Below are 23,345 nucleotides of genomic sequence, written 5' to 3' on the forward strand. Positions count from 1 at the left end.
TCTTTCACACACTTTACCTATCCCACGAATCAGCCACCAGCGCTGTATCATCAGCGAACAACAACTGACTCATCTCCCAAGTCCTCTCATCCCCAACAGACTGCATATTTGCCCCTCTTTCCAAAACTCTTGCATTCACCTCCCTAACAACCCCATCCATAAACAAATTAAACAGCCATGGAGACATCACGCACCTCTATCGCAAACCGACACTCTCACTGAGAACCGATCACTTTCCTCTCTTCCTACTCGTACACATGCCTTACATCCTCGATAAAAACTTTTCACTGCTTCTAGCAACTTACCTCCCACATCATATACTCTTAATACCTTCCACAAAGCATTTCTATAACCTCTCTATCATATGCCTTCTCCAGATCCATAAATGCTACATACAAATCCATTTGCTTTTCTAAGTATTTCTCACATACATTCTTTAAAGCAAACACCTGATCCACACATCCTCTACCACTTCTGAAACCACACTGCTCTTCCCCAATCTGATGCTCTGTACATGCCTTCACCTGTATACCTGCTCTCATCATTAATTTACTGAGCAGTTTCTGCACTTATTTCTGACGCCTAAATTGCGTAGCGGCTTAGCAAGTTAACTGAACAGGTTTAGAGAAGCAAATGCCATTTGAAATGAAGTAAACAGTGTTATGTTTACCTGAGGAGAAACCTGAACTGAAAAATAGAATGGAAAAGAAAAGTGTAATTCTGTCAAGATTAAGACTTATATTATCTATTGTTTGGTCACGCTGGTAAGTTCCCTCCAAAAAAAAACAAAATGGGAAAAATAGTACTGAGAGCCAACCGGAGGTCGGAGCCCGGAATCAAGCGATAACAGTCCACTGCGTGGATCTATTGCGCCACAGGGCCAAGAATAGATCATATACCGCGATATATCTCACAGATTTTGATAAGATGATATTTAATAACCTATTGAATAAGTGCAGTAACACTGCTACTGGTTGTGTTTATTATAATATTACTGATAAAGATATATATACGGCTGACAAAGTCTATAGGAGTAACAACACCAGTGAATGCAGCTCTGCTAGCAGCTGCTACTCCACCATCTTTATCATTATCACTTATCAGTTTTAATGATGATATGGGAAAGATACACGCATCCCTGACATGGTCGTCCTTCCTCGCTCCCTCCCCTAGTGCCTCCCTACCTTTCCAAGGGTGTCAGTGCATCAAGCACTTGTACATACCACATTAACCTGAAATTTACGTTCAAAGTTCAGAGTATGTCATGCCACGTGGACACCTGTCTAAAGTATGCATTGGCAGAGAACAGTGCAACAGACATGATGGAGATGACACTCATAAACGACACTTAAACTCGGGTTGTCAGGTCTGAATAAAGAAATTTAAGTGGGCTAAATAACTTGTTTATATCTGTTTGTTTAATGTGAGTTGGACGATATTTTGTTAACTGTACGTCTCTGAACTCAATTTCAAAGGTGATACATGTCTAGAGAAAGCTCAGGTTTGCTTGATATGGTTTAGTCAACTGTGATTTGATTAACCTTCTACAGAAAATGATGGGCAAAATATGTATATAAAACGTACGTCGCAATCATCTTGGGATATAATTTTTCACGGTGAAGAAAATTGCTTGTACCTCATGGTCTAATTTCTTGATTACTAATTCAAAAAAGTAAATAATGACCATATAGGTAGACATTATAAATACTTATATCTCATGCCCTTAAGATTAGGATAATTGATAAAGAAATAGAATCCATGGATACTGGGAAATATTTGCCAGCAACCAGCTGTGACAGCGTCAACAAACATCAGCTGATATTTACCATCAAGCAGACGAGCAGTCGGTGCTCCTCTTAGCATAATGAGCTGGCAACCCCGTCTATGGTAAGCTTTGCTCACAAAATACTTCAATTTATATGGTGGTAATGGAAAATCAGTACATTCATGCATGTCTAGGGTGTTGTATGTGACCTATATTTAATTTTTCTGAGTCGAATTGATATATGTACTTTACCAGTTGTGATTTTTTCGATGATCGTTTTATAATTTGTGTTGATATGTATGATATCATTCAGAATAACTAGAGGTGCTGCTTCAGCTGTTTCATGTTCGAAATTCTTACTTTCATATGTCTGTGGGAATTCCATATTTGATTCAGTGCTGTGCTTTCAGTCCCTTATTGATTTGCAATTATGTTTTTGATGCTGGTCGAAGTTGGGAGTACAATATTGCTGATTTTGTTTGTTAACGGAGAGGAATAACCTGCATTTTATTAGTACAGGCAGCTCTGACTCCTTTATTGAACGAGTCCTTATGTTACCCCAGATCTCTCTATCCAGGGACTCCTGCAGCCCAAGGCCCCATGAAATGCGAAGTTCTTTGATGCAAATGTATGCTCTTCCATTAACTGATGACGGTACAACTACATCAAGGGTGGCTTTTCCCTTGCAGAGTAACCTCAAGCAGGCGTAGTTTAGTAACGCTAATATCTAACATGATATTTTCATGTATTTGTTAAATTATAATTAATTGGATAAGGTTTTGGAGTTAGGGGAATGCATAAAGTTAAACAGACTTAAAGAACTCACCAGAACTGAGTCAAGTTGCAGTGATCTTTGTTGGAACATAGAAAAACTGATAGTAGGTAAGTTCACGAGCGTATTCTTAATACACGAGGTGAATATCCTTGCTTTTGTATGATTTTTGTGGCTTTTTATAGAGATTATCATTTCTATAATAACTTGATGTCTTGGATAGGTAGTAGGTATAGAAAGATTCCAATTTAGGTCCAAGTGCTTGACAACTATTTTTCAACTTTCATTTAGAAAAGTATTTTGTTGTGATGAGAGCTGTATCTGCTGGTATGTCTGATAGAAGTTTGCAATACTGATGATTTTCAGTATCCCCCAGTATGGTTCTCACTGTGATAGATAAGTTTTTAAGATGTGAAGAGTCCTTTCATTACCTTCAAAACTTGCCTCAAATTTTCCCATGACTTGGAATAATTTCATTATTACATTTGAACCTGTATGCTAATGTAAGATCATCTACTTACCTTTAAGTCTCTCCAAACTCACTTATGGTTCGCCTTCATTGTCTTCCTTTTAATCCATGGCACAGACAGGATTAGTAGTGAAGAGCACGCAAGATCATCCTCAGTTCCACTTTCATTGCCTGTTAATAGACAGTCAACACACTGGCCATTCTGAGTCCTGTCATCAGCTGGACCTCATTTGCCTAACCTAATCTAACCAGTCGTGTCCTACAGGGATTAATCTTAGAGACAGGGCTGTTCCTTATTCATGTACATGATTTGCTAGAGGGACTTAAAATCACACTGTAATATTTCCAGATGATGCTAAAACCTTAAAAGTGATGAAGTGTGTAGGATTTCGAAAAATTGTGGAGACTTAAAACAAGCACAATTCTTGGTCAGATACATATATGTGGCTGATGAAATTCACTCTTACATAATTTGAAAGGGATGGAAATATGACATAGTTAGAAGGGTCCTACTTCTGACTGCCATCCAGCAGAACCCAAGTTGAATAAGTTTGCATGAAAATTAATTGGGGGGATGACATAGGACAGGGCCAATCATCAGAACACACTTGGAAAAATTTTAAAAGATTTTTTTCATATTAAAATTTCATCAAAGTACATAAATAAGAAAATTATAAGAAATTATCTTCAACGTACTATACCCAAAAGAGAGTACACACCAGTTTCATAACCCCACTTGAACACAAAAGTTTGATAGAGCAGACTCCAATGGAGAGCATAAAAAGTTATACCTGAAACAAGGGAGCTGACTTCCAGCCTTGAATCAGCTGATGCTTAAACGGAAAAGAAGGGGGATGTCTTATCACAGCCATAATCTTCAAATTTGTGAATGAAACTGAGAATGTCAGTGGTGGACATTTCTTAAGAATAAGCAAAGAAATACCAATGAGAGGAAATAGGAAGGAAGTGTGTGATAAGTTAAAACATGTATAAAGAAATATTTCTGTAGGAGTACAGTTGTGAACAGTTGGAGCAAATTAAGAGAAACACTAGGAATCTAAGAAGTACAGTATACAAAAGTTTGAAATACTGTATGGTTTTGATAAAAGAGAAAGGGGGTCCGAACAAGCATAACTCCCTCCCTGCACGGTAGAGGTATGGTAAATTCCCAATTTAATGACTTTATTGTAATGGAATATTACTTTTGATGGCCCCTTCAGACCACACTGAATTAAGTTTGATATCTAATGTAAATTTAGTGTGGTACATTAAGGATTCATCAGACTATATGTAGGATGTAATTGAATAGTCAGTAGTTGTCGACCTGGGTCCAGGATGCTGGGCATCAAGAGAGCATGCAATACCCAGTTGTGCCTTACCTCAGAATATTTTTTCTTTATTTCGATAATACATAATGTTCTCTCTGCACACATAAACATAGTTTTACACTTATATACAATAGTTTAATGGTATAAGATTATTTTTTGTGCTTTACCATTACAAAGATTATGTAAGTAGAAATTTTAAAATGAAACAAAAATTGGCCAAGTCACTGCCCACCAGTCTGAGAAAGTGCCCATTTGGTCACCACACAATCAGACATGTTGCCTAAGCTCTCAAACCATTGCAGCGTTTACAGTACATAGGCTTAAGATTTTGTATAAAATCATGGAAGATGCTAACAATGTTACATGTTCTAAGAGATTCAGGAAACACTTTAGTATTGCTTGAAAGCTTTATATGATTGAGCATCATTTTGCTTATCTTGCAAGCCCCAGTTATGAATAGGTGATTCAGGTGACTCTGGAGATATGTATTTTTTATTCAGAGTAGTCTTTGCTACTCCCTGAACACCTCCAGTCTTGAAGGAATAAATTAGGTTTCCATTACACTCATTAATATTTAATTTTTTAGATGTTCCTTTGAAAAGATTAGGATGTAACAGAATCTGGCTTCTGATGAATTGCACTTCCACCTCCCCCATTAGTTCGTTAAATGGGTGTTTATTGTAGATACGTATTTACACACATGCAGATATGTATCCAGATTATTCAAACTACAAACATTGTGATTCTCTTTTGTTTGAAGAGTGTATTCTGGATGATTCTTGATTTAGATAAAAGAATGACTATTTTTTGGCTGCTGCAGTTGTCCAAAATTCATCTAAATTTTTTGACACAGTATCTAGGTTTTTGAGGGTGAGATATGTTTACCACAAGGTTTATATGAATATCAGAGCAAACTCACTCCATTGAAATATAGGATAATGCTTGTAAAATAGATTAACCATCTTTCAATTGGATATTTTTGCAGTGGTAAGAGTTCTTGTTGATGTATTTCCCATAGCTTTTTACCAGAAATTTCCTACTTTTGAAATGATTAAAGGTAACATACCCCCATTAATTTTTCAGATTGAAAATGTCAGAGGAGAGTTGGCTGGAGAACTTAAAATGGGGATTAGGTGGAACATCAGCCCTAGCAATGATGTTTGGGGGCGTAGTTCCATACATTCCTCAGTATCTAGAAATCAAGCGGACAGAAAACACAGAGGGTTTCTCACTTTATGTGTGCCTTGTACTTCTAATTGCCAATACACTCCGGATATTGTTTTGGTAAGTTTCACTTTGAGATAAAGTGGTTTTGATTATATGAACACTTTACAGGGTTATGCTGTATTATATTTTTGTAAAATCTGAATTATGTTTGGGAAATGTATATGAACACACAGAATTGATGTAGATTATGTGATTGTGTAGGGTAGCTAATGTATGTAGAATTAAGTTTTCTGATAACTGTGTAATTATTATGATTTTTTGGGAAATGCATATCAAAGGAATAACAAGTAAAGTTATGTCAATGACACAAAAAATGCCTAGACAGTGAAGAAATTCTTATCTTTCCTCTCACCTATCTCTTAACTACTGTGAACATAGATCAATATCTTTAATGCTTTCACTACAAACTTACTTCATTTCTAACCTACAGAGAGAGCTCAGTATGCATTTTGCTGGTTAGGAGGGGGATCAGGGAGAACTGTAAGAATTTCACTCATCAATATGAGCTGTATCCATGGGAATTCACCCCTTCAATCATTGTAAGACATTTGTGGGCAGCATATGCTCATTCACCGGATTCAGCAGGCATTCACTGATTCACTCAGACGTATGACATTGTGGCATTGAGGTGAGGGGGCACCATGCAGCACCTCAACCATATCCATTTACACTTGCCCACTGTTGCTGTTTGTACCATTTACTATTTCCTAATAGTGGCCTACAGGGTGTCATCATTTATGCTTCTGCTCTCAAAAATGCACCTTTTATTTGTGAAATCTTCTGAACACTGTTTGTAAGTACAGTATTTCATTGTATCTTTTTGAGAAAACACTGTCACCAGTTACTACAATGTGATGCATTGTTAAACTATTGTGATGATCTCTCTGAGAACTGTTTTTTTTCCTTTTGTGGTCAGCAATTCAAACAGACAAACATGAGTCATACTCTCTTGCTTATTCTCCAGACATCACCCATCACTAAAACACTATATACATTGAAAATCTTAATCAACCTATCAATAACACTGCCACCTCATTCTTAAGGAATTTAACCACTCCAGTTGATTTACCATGAGTCATCTTACACAAAGTATTCACCACCTCCTCTTTTCACTAAACTGCTTGCCATGATTCTTGCTTTGCATGCCTTCATGTTCTAAACACCCCACATCTGTTATCATAGCTCTTATGGAACACATTTCAGCAGTCCTTGAAAATACTCTCACTGTTTCCCCTTCACCTCTGCCTGTATCACTTCCCAAATGCTCCTGTCACTGACATTCCCATTTGCTCACTTCCTCTCCTCAAATTATTTATCTCCTTCCAAAACATGTTGTGTTCCCTGAACTTTTCTGATTCTCTCAAATTCCAGTTCTCACTTACTCTCTTTTTTAGCCACTGCACCTGTTACTTTTCCCTGCTCCTCCTTATTTTATATCTCTCAACCACTCGTGCACTCCCTCCCTGTGGATGATGCCCATATACCTCTCTTTCTCACCTATATGCTTCTCTTGCACATATTAACAAAGCTTCCCTAAATACATCCGATCCTCAAGTTATGCGGGATTGCTACATGTGATTTTGCTTTTATGCAAAAAAAATCACTTATTCCAATTCCCCTTTTTATCCAATAAGAGTTTGCTTATATGCAGGTGTTTGTGGTAGAAAGTGTGCCAAAACTTTAGTCAGGGTTGGTGGGTGGAGTAAATGTGGGTCCTGGGTGGAGCACAGTAAGTTCCCATCAGCAAGTTAGTCTTGCAGTTACTACTGTTGTGTGCAGATCTGTGATATTTGTGCGATTTGGGTACTCCTGCTAATGTGATTTTCGTGCAACTCATGGTGTTTGTGTTTGCTAATATAACATCCAAATGTCCAGCAACGTCTACCTCAGAAACAGCAGTTAAATGGAAGAGAACTTTTCTGACATTAGAAAATGAAACTAGAAATCTTATAGCACGCTTATGCTGATAAGGGAGCATCAGTGCTTGGGCTTGCTTACAACCTAGTTGAATCTACTATCTGCAATATAAAGAAAGAAGCAGAGAAAATTCATGATGCTGTGGTCCACTCTACTCCATTTATGAAGAAAGCAGAGGAAATGCTTTCATTATACATAGAGCATGAGACAAAGAAGAAAAGCAGCTTAGTAACCTTCAGCTCAGATCTAAAGCTCTGAAGATTTATGAGCATTTATGTAAAGAAGACAAGGTAGCTGAGCTAGAGCCATTTCAAGCAAGTAAAGAATGGCTAGAAAAGTTTATTCAGCATCAGAAGCTACTTAAAGTGAAGGTAATGGGCAAATCCATCAGTGCTGAATATGAAGCTGCTACTCACATTCCATTTTCCCTGTATGTTTATTGGTTCACCATATGGGATTTCTCTCCATGCAAGGTTTTTGCAAAACATAACCCCCACATAAAGGGAGGGATGGGTGTACCTCTCATTCCTCAGCCACTCCCTAAGTTTATTTACACTCACCTTTTCTTATTGTTCACTCAACAACTCCTGGTGTCTCATCACACAAGCCTCACTTTCAAAGCTCGCTTATTTTCACAATCGTCTTCTCCCATATATCATGTCCTCTTTTTCGATTGCCTCTATAAACTTTTACACTCACATCCACCAAGAAACGATTAAACATCTTACCAGTTGCCTCTCTCACCACATTTACATGCTTGTCAGTTAGGACACAATTCAAAAGTGCCCATTTATCATCTTACTTACATATGTTCCTCTTTTTAAGCCAGGTATCACTGATCATGAGTCATTTTTTTAGCACACATCTCCACAAGCTGTTCACCATTTTCATTCCAAATGGATACCTCTTGCCACCCAATTACTGTGGCCACATAAAGAATATCTATTGCAGTGTAGGATAAGGCTTTCATACATCAAGTTCCCACGTATTCCCTGCGTGTCGTAGAAGGCGACTAAAAGGGAAGGGAGTGGGGGGCTGGAAATCCTCCCCTCTCGTTTTTTTTAATTTTCCAAAAGAAGGGACAGAGAAGGGGGCCATTTGAGGATATTCCCTCAAAGGTCCAGTCCTTTGTTCTTAACGCAACCTCGCTAATGCGGGAAATGGCGAATAGTATGAAAGAAAATACCTTATTACTAGCTCATGGTGGGGATATCATATGTCTTACAGCATGGTACAGTCTTAGAAGTCAGGTGACATGATTTGTCACCTCAGTTACCCACCCCATGGTATTTAGGGTGGAGGGATGGAACTTTTGCTTGTTTCCCTTATGTTTAGGGTTATTTATGATATTTCTGTTCCAAGTGACATTTTTCTTCTACAGATAGCTAGCCATAAGTCCTAAAACAGAATTTCAGGAAGAAAAGGCTTTTATTCATGCTTTGAAGTAAGAGAATATGTCTGCAAGTGAGATTTCAAGATGTGCTAACATGGCTGAGTACCCAGTCTGGATACTGTTTTTGAGCTGACTTCTAATGTCATCCCTCCCTTAAAAGCTAGGAGTGGTCAACTTTGAAAAACTAGTAAGGTGCCTAATAAGATGATAGGGATGGGTTTTTAACACCTCCCACTTCAATAGCTATCACTCACCTTCTTCCTATGTCGACTAGACCCAGTTTTGCAGAGAGGGATGACACTAGAACAAGGTCCTCCCCCCAAAAATGTGTCCAAATGGTGAACATTTTGAAATCTTGCTTATTGACACATTTTTGTGCTTCCAAGCAAGAATCCAGGATTTTTCTTTAGGAAAACCTCTTAGTACCCATGGTTAGTGGCTCACAGAGGAAAAATATCACCTGGAAGTAGAAGAGAAATATCACTGAACAAAAGCACAGTAAGCAAGAATTCCATCCCTCCACTCCCAATGCCACAGGGTCCTGGTAAGTGAGGTAGCTAATCACGTCATCTAACATTTAGGACTGTACCATGCTGCTAGATATAAGATAACCTCACCATATGCAAGGATCAGGATTGGTTCCACATGTAAAACCAGACACATAAAATCTGTATTTTAGATGGTAATCATTAAATTTTTTCCACAGACCATTTACCCTCGACTGCCACATCACCCACTCTTGCAAGTAAATTACTCATGAATATTATTCACTCCCTCATTTCAAAACACTCCCCCTCTCTTCCTCCTTCCTCTTGTTACAATGTGCATCAGTACTAACAATCACCCACTGCTCTTTTAATCCACTTTCATTTTGACCCACATCAGTGTGGGGCTCACTTTGTTACTCTCCTTCACACATTCCCACAACTCCTCCTTCAGGAGAAGTGTCAACACCCTCCTATGAACCTGCATTCACATGAACCCCAGAATTTACAGATAGTAGATTCCCATGCCAGTCTTAGCCCTCACTGTTGAGCTTTGTTTCTCTCATTATGAGAACATCGAGGCTCCTCTCCATAAATTTGCTACCTGTCTGTCCCTTCTAGTTACATCCATGTGTATTCACACACTCCAGCCTAAGCCTGAGGAGAATGAGCACTCCTCATTTAGCTCCTGTAGTTTGTTTCATTTTTAGACAAAAAAATAAGGATGTGGTGTCCAGTCCCACTTCCCACTCCTGCTTCTTTTAGTTACCTTTTATGACATGAGGGAAATGCAAATACAAGGTTGGTATATATATACAGTATGTGTGTGTATGGTATACCTTAGGGATAGGAGGCAAAGGATACTGGCCAAATATCTCCTATGTCTTATAAAGGGTGACTAAGATGGACATAACAGAAAAAGTAGCTAACTGAGGACTTTTCCTCCAAGGCTCATGCTCCTTTGGCTGTCCTTGATTCTGCCTCATGAAGGAGGGAAAGGCAAACAGATATAGCAAGATATGTTTGTGCATGCATTAATTATTCTGTACTGTGTATATATAGAACAATCATTATTGCTCATCTTCTCCCCTGCCCTGTTGGTTGCAACTACCCCCAAGTGTTACATATCATTTTATCTTTACAGTGCTGTCTCCCGCATTAGCGAGGTAGCGCAAGGAAACAGACAAAAGAATGGCCCAACCCGCCCACATACACATGTATATACATACACGTCCACGCACGCACGCAAATATACATACCTATACATCTCAATGTACACATATATATACACACACAGACATATACATATATACACATGTACATAATTCATACTGTCTGCCTTTATTTGTTCCCATCACCGCCTTGCCACACATGGAATAACAACCCCCTCCCCCTCATGTGTGCGAGGTAGCGCTAGGAAAGACACCAAAGGCCCCATTCGTTCACACTCAGTCTCTATCTGTCTTGTAATAATGCACCGAAACCACAGCTCCCTTTCCACATCCACGCCCCACACACTTTCCATGGTTTACCCCAGATGCTTCACATGCCCTGGTTCAATCCATTGACAGCACGTCGACCCCGGTATACCACATCGTTCCAATTCACTCTATTCCTTGCACGCCTTTCACCCTCCTGCATGTTCAGGCCCCGATCACTCAAAATCTTTTTCGCTCCATCTTTCCACCTCCAATTTGGTCTTCCACTTCTCCTCGTTCCCTCCACCTCTGACACATATATCCTCTTGGTCAATCTTTCCCCACTCATTCTCTCTATGTGACCAAACCATTTTAAAACACCCTCTTCTGCTCTCTCAACCACACTCTTTTTATTTCCACACATCTCTCTCACCCTTACATTACTTACTCGATCAAACCACCTCACACCACATATTGTCCTCAAACATCTCATTTCCAGCACATCCACCCTCCTGCGCACAACTCTATCCATAGCCCACGCCTCGCAACCATACAACATTGTTGGAACCACTATTCCTTCAAACATAGCCATTTTTGCTTTCCGAGATAATGTTCTCGACTTCCAAACATTCTTCAAGGCTCCCAGAATTTTCGCCCCCTCCCCCACCCTATGATTCACTTCCGCTTCCATGGTTCCATCCACTGCCAGATCCACTCCCAGATATCTAAAACACTTTACTTCCTCCAATTTTTCTCCATTCAAACTTACCTCCCAATTGACTTGACCCTCAACCCTACTGTACCTAATAACCTTGCTCTTATTCACATTTACTCTTAACTTTCTTCTTTCACACACTTTACCAAACTCAGTCACCAGCTTCTGCAGTTTCTTACATGAATCAGCCACCAGCGCTGTATCATCAGCGAACAACAACTGACTCACTTCCCAAGCTCTCTCATCCACAACAGACTGCATACTTGCCCCTCTTTCCAAAACTCTTGCATTCACCTCCTAACAACCCCATCCATAAACAAATTAAACAACCATGGAGACATCACACACCCCTGCCGCAAACCTACATTCACTGAGAACCAATCACTTTCCTCTCTTCCTACACGTACACATGCCTTACATCCTCGATAAAAACTTTTCACTGCTTCTAACAACTTGCCTCCCACACCATATATTCTTAAAACCTTCCACAGAGCATCTCTATCAACTCTGTCATATGCCTTCTCCAGATCCATAAATGTTACATACAAATCCATTTGCTTTTCTAAGTATTTCTCACATACATTCTTCAAAGCAAACACCTCTTGAAATCATCTGTTAATAAAAATCGTTAAGGAGGAGGCAGAGAAAGACCCTAGTGCTTAAACTCAACAAGTCTCTGTGGAATCAAGGTGAGGAATGTCTGGCCAGTTGATGCTTGTTACCTTTTATAGGACTATTCCTTAATGAATGCGAGTGGAGCTTTCATTTTACATAGAAAGCTGAGCCTTATCTGTCTTGACCAAATACTGTAACTGATCCTAGGGTAAGTTGCCCCAGAGCAGAACCCTAAACAGAGCTTTTGTAGGGTAATTCACATAGGACTTAGAATTTCATTATTGGCCATGTGCAACAGATCCTTTCATAAGTTACCCTAGAGCCATACTTTCCATTCTAAACTTAGTGGTAGCATGGGTTTCTATTGCACATTCAGCTGAAACGACACCTGAGATTTTGTAGACACGCAACCTTATCCAAGAAAGCCCCAGGTTCATTTGAAACCCAAACAGAACTTCAGTCTGTGTTCCAGGTTTAAGCTTAGGAGCAACTTAGTAAAAAGATCTTTTCCACCATTTAGTCACTCTAGGTTAACCTCTCAGATGCTGAGCCATGGGTCCTTAAACAAAACCTTGGGATAGTAAGTTATGTGGGATCTTGCTTCATTGGAAACTAATTGTTGTTCAGTATTAGTTAATGTATTTTGCAGCCTTTGCTCTAGACCTAATTTTTTTTTTTTTTTTTTTTTTTTTGCCGCTGTCTCCCGCGTTTGCGAGGTAGCGCAAGGAAACAGATGAAAGAAATGGCCTAAGGTGTTTCGAAGAATATTCCAAGTTGCAGTTGTCATTGTTAATGTAGAAATTTTCTTAATGTCAGGAGGCTATTTTGTCTTTGACTAAGCAGTTTTTGCCTGCATGATGTTTATGAACAGTGCTTTTAATGGCACAATTTTTATGGCCTTCAGTATTACAATACTTTTATGAATCTGGACTGTTTAGACTTTTGGTTCTATTTTATTTCAAACAGAGCCTCAAGTTATGTTTTTCCTTCTCTACATTAGATTTTTTCTTGCATCATCATAAGAATTTTTATGCCATGCAGCAGTTACATTGTTGGTGGTAGTCATGATTATAACAAATGAGTTTCATTTACTTTCACAGTTTTGTTCTCATGGTATTTCGACTAAGTGAAGAGATTATCTTATTCTTTAATTTGTTTCTTATATCTAATTTTTTTTCATCACCTTTGGAGAATGCTGTAATTCTTTGGAAAAGCCTTTATTTTGGCGAGACTTAAACTTTTTGTGTAGCTAATTGTACAAGAGCTATTGCAGTTGATGACCCATATCATGATGTTGTTGTGTAGCTAATTGTACAGGAGCTATTGCAGTTAATGACCCATATCATGATGTAAGACACTGCCTGCTTGCAGTTAAGCTACAAGTGCAAAATCTCCTCTGGTGAGGTTCTATCATGTTATTGAAGACCTTAGTGCTGATTGTGTTGCCACCTTGAAACTGCAAGAACCATCGAAGAAGGTGTCCTTATCGTTATATAACATTGATAATTCGTGTTGTAAGTGTACTTCCCATGGTCGTTCCATCTCACCTTAAGTCTCCATTGTCTGTAAGAGATGTTCTGTTTGCTTGATATGCCTTGCTGCCTGCCTTTAAGTCAATGTATATAGTTAAAGTAGCATATTTTTATGCAGTCTGACCTTTTGAAGAATAGGGCAGAACTTATGTGTTCCACACAAAAAGAAAAGGGAAAGAGAGAGTTCATTATGTTTTATGGAGAGATAAGAGGTTGATGTAAGGTGTTCTGTAAGGTCCTTTCTGTTAAGAATACCTCATGCTCATGAAGTTCTTCCTCTTAGATTAAATCTACTTGAGTATTTGGATTCAGGAAAGTTGGTGTTAGAGGATGCTGTCTCTGCTCATTTAGAGGTTAACCTTTAGGCTGATTCTTTAACTTCAGAAAAGGGAGGCTGCTTCTAAGTCTAAAAATGAGCATGTGAAGACCTGGCTAACTTAGTGATATGACTGTAAGGCTCCCAAGTTAGTTGCACATATTAGAACCAGAATATGAGTTCACAGGAATGAATCATAAAATTTCTGGTTTGGGTGATTTGTTTGCTGATCTTGGTAATGATCATCTTGATAGTTTAATTGATCATAAGGCTGATGCTTCTGATCTTTTCTGTCTGCTGTAGTGTGTCTGCAAGCAAAAATGAGATACTGCTTTGGTACAGTATCAAGGACTGATCACTACAGCCCCTATTAACTGGTTTGCGACCCAGCTTCAACACTCCTCAACTATGGCCATTTGCTCAGTTTAGGCTGCCTCAGCCAATAAGTGCCCAACACAAGCCAGCATTATCAATAAGCCTCTCAGTCAGACCATTCTTACTTGCTATCATGTAACATGAGCAGTTTTGTTGAAAATGGTGCTGAGAGTCTTTTATTAAGTGGTGGTCCTCTAAATGGTTTAGTCTTATCCCAGATGACGGTGTACCAACTAAAGATATTAAGCTAATTGAACAATAATTTCCAGGCAGTGATTTATGTTTTTCTTTAAAATGAGTGTTAGATTAGCAAGCCTTCATTCTTCTGGAATTTTCCCAGTTGCAAGTGATATGCTGAAAAGTGAAGTCAAGGGTATAACTGTCTGTTTTTTGCCTCTTTCATTGTCCTCTTATAAAACTTATTTGGTCCTGCCATTTTTTTACTCTCATGCCATTAATGCTCTTTATCAGCATGTCACAAAACATTTTTCTCCCTTATCAGTGGAATTGGATTCAGGACATGAACTGTGTCTTCATTTAGAATCTTTGCCATGTCTTCATTGTCTCAAATCAAATCACCATTTTTGTTGTTAATGTACAAGTTGACTTGGTAATGACTCTCATGCTTCTAACATAACCATAAACTCTTTAGAGTTTCTTTTGTTATTTTCAACAACGTACTCTTCATATTGACATTGACTTATAAGTCTCTTCATTTCTTCATGCATATTTTCATATTTTGCTCTGTCATTTTGGTTATTGGTCTCTGAGTTTCTCAGGAGCAACTTCATTAGACAACACACACTTCTTTTGTGTCATTATTCCACCATTTTGGCTTCTCTTTAAAAACAGACCATCTGTGCACTGGTACATATGTTCCCACCACTGCTTTGAGTGTTTTACTGAAGTTGGCCCAGGCTGTGTCCTTATCATTTGATATCCCAAGTTTGTTTGCCAAGAGCATAACAAAGATATTTAGAATCTGCAAGGTAAAGATAAGAAGTGATTTTTTTTAAAGAACCAGTAAAGTGGCATTGATGTGAAAGTTTTTAAATTTCCAATTTCTTTTACATACACAATATGTTTTTTATTCATTTACCATGGTTAAAGTCCAGTTGTAGCGTACAGGGAACCACATAGACATTAGTTATTATTAAGCCAACTATTTGATGGAGAAAGATATCTCTCTCTCCCTCATCCTTCAAAACTACTTTTTATCTTTACAGTAGACAAATGGTGCTGATGTGGCTAATAGGTGACACATTCAAGACTGTTTACTTCTGGGTTCGCTCTTCGCCTCTCCAGTTCTTCATTTGTGGTTGTCTGCAGATCTTCATTGATATAGCAGTTCTTGGACAGTGTTTCATCTATAGGAAAAAGAATTCACATTTGATTCATTGATAATATGCTTGTTAAATGACTAGAACAAGTTCCATAAAGCTGTATTTATCAAAATTAAACCAGAGCAAATTATAAGAACCATAGTACAACTTAGAAAAAAAGAAATCATTGACTGTTTTGTTTTTTGAAGAGTAATAAAAGAGAAAAGGCATTTTTCAAAAGAATGAAACAAAGCAGCTTCACTTTCATTACTCTGTAACAGATAAGCACATTTCATGATTTGTATTATGCATAATCTTTAGCAAATCAAAAGATGTAGTAGAGCATCTTGAATATTAGTTTTTTTTTTGATGTTTTGTATTGATGGTTAGCAAAAATAATGATATTGAAGGTTATATTAAGTAATATTTCATTTAAGCTATTTTGAGTCATACCTATGACCTTGCCATATGATGCTCTGAATTTGGTAATTCTTAATGTTTTTGTTTATTTTCATCAAATTGATAGTGTGAAACTCTCAGTTATACATTATGAATATTTTGTTGTGTAAGGTATGTATGAATCTGGTAGAAGTTTTCTTAGAAACAGTACCATCATAATGTGTCCACTAGCCTTTGCTAAGTTTTGTATAATATTGTTTAATTTTATAACTGAAAATAATGTTCATAGGTTAAGATTTATTTATTAACATGAGAATCTGTTTTATCATGCTGTTAGTTGATGATGCTTCTGAGGTACATTTCAGTAGACTTTAGATACACATCTAATAGTGCCTTTTTAAGTAAATTGATATTGTGTGTTTGTTGCATGTTGTATTAGAATGTTAGTTTTTATTCTTTTAACAGAATATCTTCAGGTATTGATATAAATGAGAAAATAGCATATTTTAATTTTTTACACATAGGCAAGTTAATTCCCTCTGTATATGCATAAGTTGATATTTTTATATCTGTTAAGAATCATATGGTTGTATCAGGTGACAAATTTGTCAAAATGGTCATGGTACTTCCTGAATTAGAGGAAAGATGGTTTATACCTGATTAGCTGCATGATATGAAAGCAGGAGACATTTTATCATTATTAGCAGACTCTGGTTGTAAGTTGTAACACTGCAAGTGAGATATCACCTTAAGTGAAGCTGTATCATGGTTAGTGGATTGGAAAAAGTGCTGTGTTATCAAGGACCTTTTCACCCAACATGAGCCTACCTTACCTTGCTGACATATGGAGTGCTGCTTCAAACCTGTTAGAGCCCCATAATGATGAAATAATTATATAATGTAGAGATGTAGATGTTTATTATGGGTATGTTTGAAGGAATAGTAGTTCCAACAATATTATATGGTTGCGGGGCATGGGCTGTAGATAATGTTGTACAGAGGAGGGTGGATGTATTGGAAATGAAATGTTTGAGGACAATATGTGGTGTAAGGCGTTTGATCAAGTAGGTAATGAAAGGGTAAGAGAGATGTGTGGAAATTAAAAGAGTGTGGTTAAGAGAGTAGAAGAGGGTGTGTTGAAGTGGTTTGGACATTTGGAGAGAATGAGTGAAGGAAGATTGACAAAGATGATATATGTGTCAGAGGTAGAGGGAACAAGGAGAAGCAGGAGACCAAATTGGAAGTGGAAGGATGGAGTGAAAAAGATTTTGAGTGATTGGGGACTGAACATACAGGAGGGTGAGAGATATGCAAGGAATAGAGTGAATTGGAGCAATGTGGTATACTGGGATCGACTTGCTGTCAGTGGACTGAACCATGCCATGTGAAACATCTGGGATAAATCATAGAAAGGTCTGTGGGTCCTGGATGTGGATAGGGAGCTGTGGTTTCAGTGCATTACACATGACAGCCAGAGACTGAGTGAGAATGAATGTGGCCTTTTTGTCAGTATTCCTGGCATTACCTCGTTGAAGCAGGGGGTAGTGATGCTGTCTCACATACCATGGTTCTTAAGAATTTTGGGCATGATGCCTTCATTTCTCTCTCTTCACCGTGAATATTGGCAGTTTTATACGCTTTTTTTTCCTTTTTCTTACTTTTTCTTTTAATTGTTAGTTCCTGGATATGAGTTCAGTCAAAATGATTGTATTTTCTTATCAAGATATGTATCTGCTGCACATCTGTTTGATAAAGGGGAGTACTGATGTGATTTGGATGAGAAAAGAGAACAGATGTGTAGCAGATTAGTACTTCAGTGAGGTCTAGGGAAGATGAAAGTTATTTAAGAAGAGTGATGAAAAGTGATGCAATTGTAAAGCAGTGTCCACAAGCATAAAAATGTGTGAAAAGAACCATCATGTTTCAAGGATATTTTGTGTGACCCACCTTATTCAGTAGCAGGAAAGGCATTAAGGATTTAGGAAGATAGATGAGGCAATATACTTATTTGTCTTTAGGCACAATTCTGCTTCTAAAATTTTAATTTGATATTGTTGGGCATCTTGACAGCAGATGAAGACTGCAGTAAAGTTCATTGCTATCAGTTAGTGCACATTGTAAGTTTTAATAACTTTGAAGGATTGGATGAATTTCTATTTGTCGTTCTGCATAGTCATGATAGTAACTCCACTCCATTTGTGGGTTTGAGTTTTCCGAACAAAACTTATATGAATGTGCACAAATACAGTTATCAAAGCCTTGCTAGAGCTAATGCTAATTTGATGATGTGTGGGTGTACAGCTCTCAGTTTCTTGCACAAAAGCTGATATACTTTATTACTGTATGTTCACTGAGACTGAATTATGATAAAATTTCCACATGTAGAAAATACATTTTGTAAGGTAGATAATGTTGTTTATGTCAAATGAATGGTTCAAGTTACAGTGAAGTTATCAACCTTTATATGGACAGATTTGATAAGCCTATATTAGAATACTGTCTATCTGTCTATATCTTTGATGCCCCTTCCCTTTGGGAACTCCTTCAAAGGTGTGGGCCATGGCAAAGTCTCCATAGCTGTTGAACTTCTTTGCCACTTCTTAACCTTTAGTGCTTCATCCTTAACAGGCCATTGGCAGAGGGCAATTTGTACATTGCTTTCAGAGGCTCCTACCTAATGTGTCTACCAAGTATGTCTACCTAATATTGCTACCTAATTTTCCTGACTAATTCTCCAAACTGTTACTTCTATCCAATGCTCCCATCTACTTCTACCTAATGCTCCTTATGAAGATACTGTAGTGACAAATATGACTTTTGATTGAAGGCTGCTTTACTGGTTGGATGTGCTCAGAAAGAATTTTAGCAATAAATACAATCAAGAGTACATTCATACCCAGTATATGAAGTCAAAATGTTTCTAAAGTATTTCAGACTTGTCACAATGTATATGATAAATTTGACTATGATTATACTATATTGTAGGAAGTATATGATTTTATTTAGATTTTCAGAGTAGGCTTTTCACATGATATATGATATTTCTGTTTGTTTGTACAATTACTGTTGAAGCATAATATCTCATTCAGAATTATCTGCTGGAGTTTAGTTTCACCTCACCTTCAAGATTGTTAAATGAATTTGTTCTGCTTTTGAAAGCATATCCCTTCACCATCCTTCTGTCTGATGTTTGTCTCTCCTTACACCTTTTGTCACATACTTGACTAGTACACATTCTTCAAACTATTTCTGTGCTACCTATCCTCTTCTTTTATCTGTGTAACTTCATTACTCATTTAATTATTAACCAGTTGCTCCTTTCTTTTTTTTTCACATCCTAAATACATCATTTCTCAGTCTCTTATGAATCCTTTTCTCAGAAAGACTCCGTTCTTTCCACTCATTGGTTTAAAACTGATTGTCATGTTATTCATGCCACTGTTTAACAAGCATGCCATCCCTTCCAGTACCCGATGTTTACTAATTATTTCCTTTATTGCCCTTTTCAGTTCAGCAATTGCATTCTTTTCTTGCCATATCACAAATTTTCCCACCTTTGTTCTAATGAAATGAAAAACTTTACATAGTTTCTTTCATTTTTAACATGCTAAGTTACATCATTTACTGGCACTGGATGTGACCTTGACATAATTAGCCTGAGCACTGAAATCAGTGTGGTAGTATGATAGATTTTATTTATGTTTACATTCTTCATTTTAGTTGTCTCAATATTAAACTATGTATGTAAATGAGATTGTTCTGTAGCCACTTTCACTCTGTTGCATCAGTTTATTTAATTGTGCTTATTCTCAAAATACTGTTTCATAATACAAACATTGTCATTACTTCCATTTCTGTCTCACCTGTGCCACTGCTTCCCTGTGACTTAAATAATTCACCTGATGGAGAAGCCCCTGTTCTTTTTCCCTTCATTTCTTCTGCTTTACTTCTGCAATAGCACTGCTTAGTTTTAAGATTAGGATATAGAGATATACAGAAAAAAAAACAAAATGAGGTTCTGGATACCCCACTGTGCTTTGAACAAATATGGAGTAAGATTGATTTATTTTTTCTTTAATAGAAGTGTATGAAATAAGGCGCTCAGCTTTATGAGCATAGCTTGCACAGAGATTTGTAGATATTTATGCATAACTGAAGTACCTCAATTCAGTAGTGCAGCAGATATGAGAAATACAAGTTTAAGGATGTATTTGGAATCATTATAAATGTAATATATTTTATAGCAGCTTATAGTTATGAAATATTCACATATTCCTGGTTTTAAAACTAGTGACTGCAGTTTTTTATCATTATGTCAAGGTAGTACAAGGTTAATGGATGTATGCATCGTGTTAGACACTTACGCAAACAAGGTTTAAGATGATACAACTTATTTCATGCATACAGTAGCTAGGTAGTTAGCTATTAGATATTTGTGTATAAGGGATGTAAGTCAGTGACATTCATTTAGAAAAGTTTTTTTTTTAGTAAATTAGCAAATGTTATTATTCAGCACAACAAAATGCATTTCCTTGTTCATATTATGGAAAGATGTTAATGTGTGCAATAGTTGTATAATCATTCAGTAACCTAATGATGGTAATTTGAATTCAATAAAGTGTCTTATTATCACTGTAGGTGAAGGTCAGTCAAGGAATTTGCCAAAAGTGATACCAATCTTGAGTGGTATAATTTGAAGTTAAAACAGGTACTTTGATACAAACCTCACTGTTTCCTATCACTTTTAGGCTTCAGATGACTTCTTAGAACTCTCACATGAAGTTCTGCACAGTAATTCATAAGAAATGTCAGATAATTGGAGCTTATGTGTCAGTTGACGATCTCTATGATTTTTTCTTATATGTAATGGTAATCTCAGATTGAATATGAACACCTCTGCATGTCATCAATGAAGTTGTGTCTTCTGTCACACAAATACATTTAACTTGATTATTTGTTACTCTCGGTTAATGTATATATTTAATCTGAGTTAGTTGTGTCACATTCTCAAGCGAGCCTTCATTGGTGCCTTATACCTAAGGTTGTAACAGATGAACACAAATTTAAAAGCACATCGTGTTTAGCATCTAATGATGCAACTAAGTACATTTTCTAATGCTAGTCATTTTATGTTCACTCTTTACAGACTATTATGAAGTACCATGTTTGTAATACACAATTTCCATAGATTTATACATGGTAAATAAAGAAAGAAATATGTGACCATATGTTGGCTGTGTTTATGATTTCTTATGAAATCTATTTGTTGATGTATTGCTAAATATTGCACCTGTGAATTTGTGTTACATACATTTATGGACTATGAAACAAATTTAATGAGAGACCTTCTAGTCTACCTAATCTTATGTAGCTTAGAAATGAGATGGTTAGAGGTTTTAATAATGATGAGAGGTTCTGGCAGTCATGATCTAAGTAGCTATATAGGGTTAAATCAATCTGATTTCACTCATAGTATTGGATACAAACTCATGAACAAATGTTTTATTTCAAATGAGTTGATATCTTTATATAACCCCAGGCTCCTGCATCTTCAAGGTTGTGCAGTAATCAGTAGCAGGAAATGAGAATTTCTTAGATGAAAATGTACTCGTATCACCACTGATGGTGATGCAACCTTACCGGAGGTGACTTTTCTTTCACCGTGTAACCATATGCAGGCAGAGTCCAGTACTTCTTGAGGTAAAGTACTTTTTCTTCAGCAAGATTGTTAACATATGTATTGAAGTGCCAGTAAGGGTTTTTAAAAGCAGTACTAGAGATACACTTAAAAAAAGACGGCACAAGTACTTTGCTTTATTTACTGATTCTACTTTTTCTCTGTTACTGATTTCTCAGACAGCCTTGAAAGGAATCAGAGGTTTGTTAGTGTTTGCTTTCATTTGTATGAAGTGCCCTTGTTCCACTGCTCTCACCTCTTCTATGCATCAAGTACTAGTCTCTCATATTATTACAGTGCATTCTCTTACCTCTTGTTTTTCATATTGCCAGGCCTGTACAGTCTTTAAAGTATTTTATGAAAGGTTGATGTTACAAAAGAGAGAGTTGTATATCAAAGATGTATTTAGTAATGAAGCTTTGTAATAGAACACTTCTTTTTAGAGTTTTATACTGAAGTTCCCAAGTTTTTCCTACATAGTGAAAACAAAAATAAAGATCATAACTTTTAACTTTTTTGGTTTTATAACTGTTTTGTCTGTCTATTCCAGCTTATTTTTTTCCACTATGTATAGTATAGCATGTCTTGCAGAATCACCTCGACACAGCACTGCAGATTAAGCCCAGTGAGACACCCCTTTTCCAAACATGCTCCCACACTCTGCCTTTCACTATTTCTTCAGTATTTCCTACGTTTATTTTCATTCTTCTCACACAACATCTTTGAAATCATCAATCTAACATTAGCTCTCTCTGCATTTGCATACCACTTCAGCACTCCATCTATGAGTGGTCTTTACCTCATATTCCTTTGATCATGCTATTCCTCACTTTGTTCATTCTTTTGGTCCATATCATTTTCTTTACCCTCAAACTTTGACATGCATCATTTGTATGTTATGGATTAGCTGTAACAAACATCATTTATTTATTTTATTATACTTTGTCGCTGTCTCCTGCGTTAGCGAGGTAGGGCAAGGAAACAGACGAAAGAATGGCCCAACCCACCTACATACACATGTATATACATACACATCCACACATGCACATATACATACCTATACATCTCAACATCATATGTATCATAAACCACATGTCTCAGCAGGCCTACTCACATCTCCCATACATCACTTAAGCCCTCAGTAGTGTGGACTCCAGTACCTCTTCTTGTCCTAGTGACCCAGTGCCATTTATTTCCTGCAGGACAGGTGGTGCATGAGAGATGTCTGGAGCAAAGAATAGAGTTAATGAACCAAAATCTTTCCATTGATTCTCAGATGGACTTGTTTACTCTCTCCCTTTATTGTTTAGATATCCATACAGCAACATACATCACATGATATGGGAACACCATAAGCTGTGATATACATCTAGTGAGACAAAATTTCCTTGCCTATCTTTAAAACTGTAAGTTAAATGTCCAGGAGGCCTACCTCTACCACCCACACATCATGTAAGCTGTCTTTAAAATTTCTTTCAGCACAGAGAACTCGTGTATATCATTGTTGCTTAGTGATCTGGTACCATCTACTTCCTGTGGTGGAGGTGATGCCCAAAGGAAGTCATGTGCAAAGAAAAGTGTCAGTAAAAAAGATGCTTGAAGAAAAATTTCATTCCCAGT

At 37.2% G+C, this 23,345-nt stretch overlaps 1 protein-coding gene across 1 annotated transcript; it reads left to right on the forward strand.

Annotated features, from left to right (window-relative positions):
- Window positions 1-836: 836 nt before the first annotated feature.
- On the forward strand, window positions 837-22,236 carry LOC139748919 (solute carrier family 66 member 2). The gene is made up of 5 exons (XM_071662280.1): window positions 837-1,887; window positions 5,418-5,618; window positions 13,509-13,618; window positions 15,180-15,316; window positions 15,507-22,236. Exons 2-5 carry the CDS (start codon window positions 5,425-5,427, stop codon window positions 15,726-15,728), a joined length of 663 nt encoding a protein of 220 aa, XP_071518381.1. The 5' UTR covers window positions 837-1,887; window positions 5,418-5,424; the 3' UTR covers window positions 15,729-22,236.
- Window positions 22,237-23,345: the final 1,109 nt, after the last annotated feature.

The sequence above is a fragment of the Panulirus ornatus genome, chromosome 6 (genome assembly GCF_036320965.1).
Source record: "Panulirus ornatus isolate Po-2019 chromosome 6, ASM3632096v1, whole genome shotgun sequence".
NCBI lineage: Eukaryota > Metazoa > Arthropoda > Malacostraca > Decapoda > Palinuridae > Panulirus > Panulirus ornatus.

Bases quoted from the DNA above. Each gene is read 5' to 3' on its own strand.
- LOC139748919 (XM_071662280.1), top strand. From the start codon at position 5,425: ATGTCAGAGGAGAGTTGGCTGGAGAACTTAAAATGGGGATTAGGTGGA. The intron at 5,619-13,508 runs GTAAGTTTCACT...TCCTCTGGTGAG, and splicing joins ACACTCCGGATATTGTTTTG to GTTCTATCATGTTATTGAAG. The intron at 13,619-15,179 runs GTAAGTGTACTT...CTTTAAAAACAG, and splicing joins TAACATTGATAATTCGTGTT to ACCATCTGTGCACTGGTACA.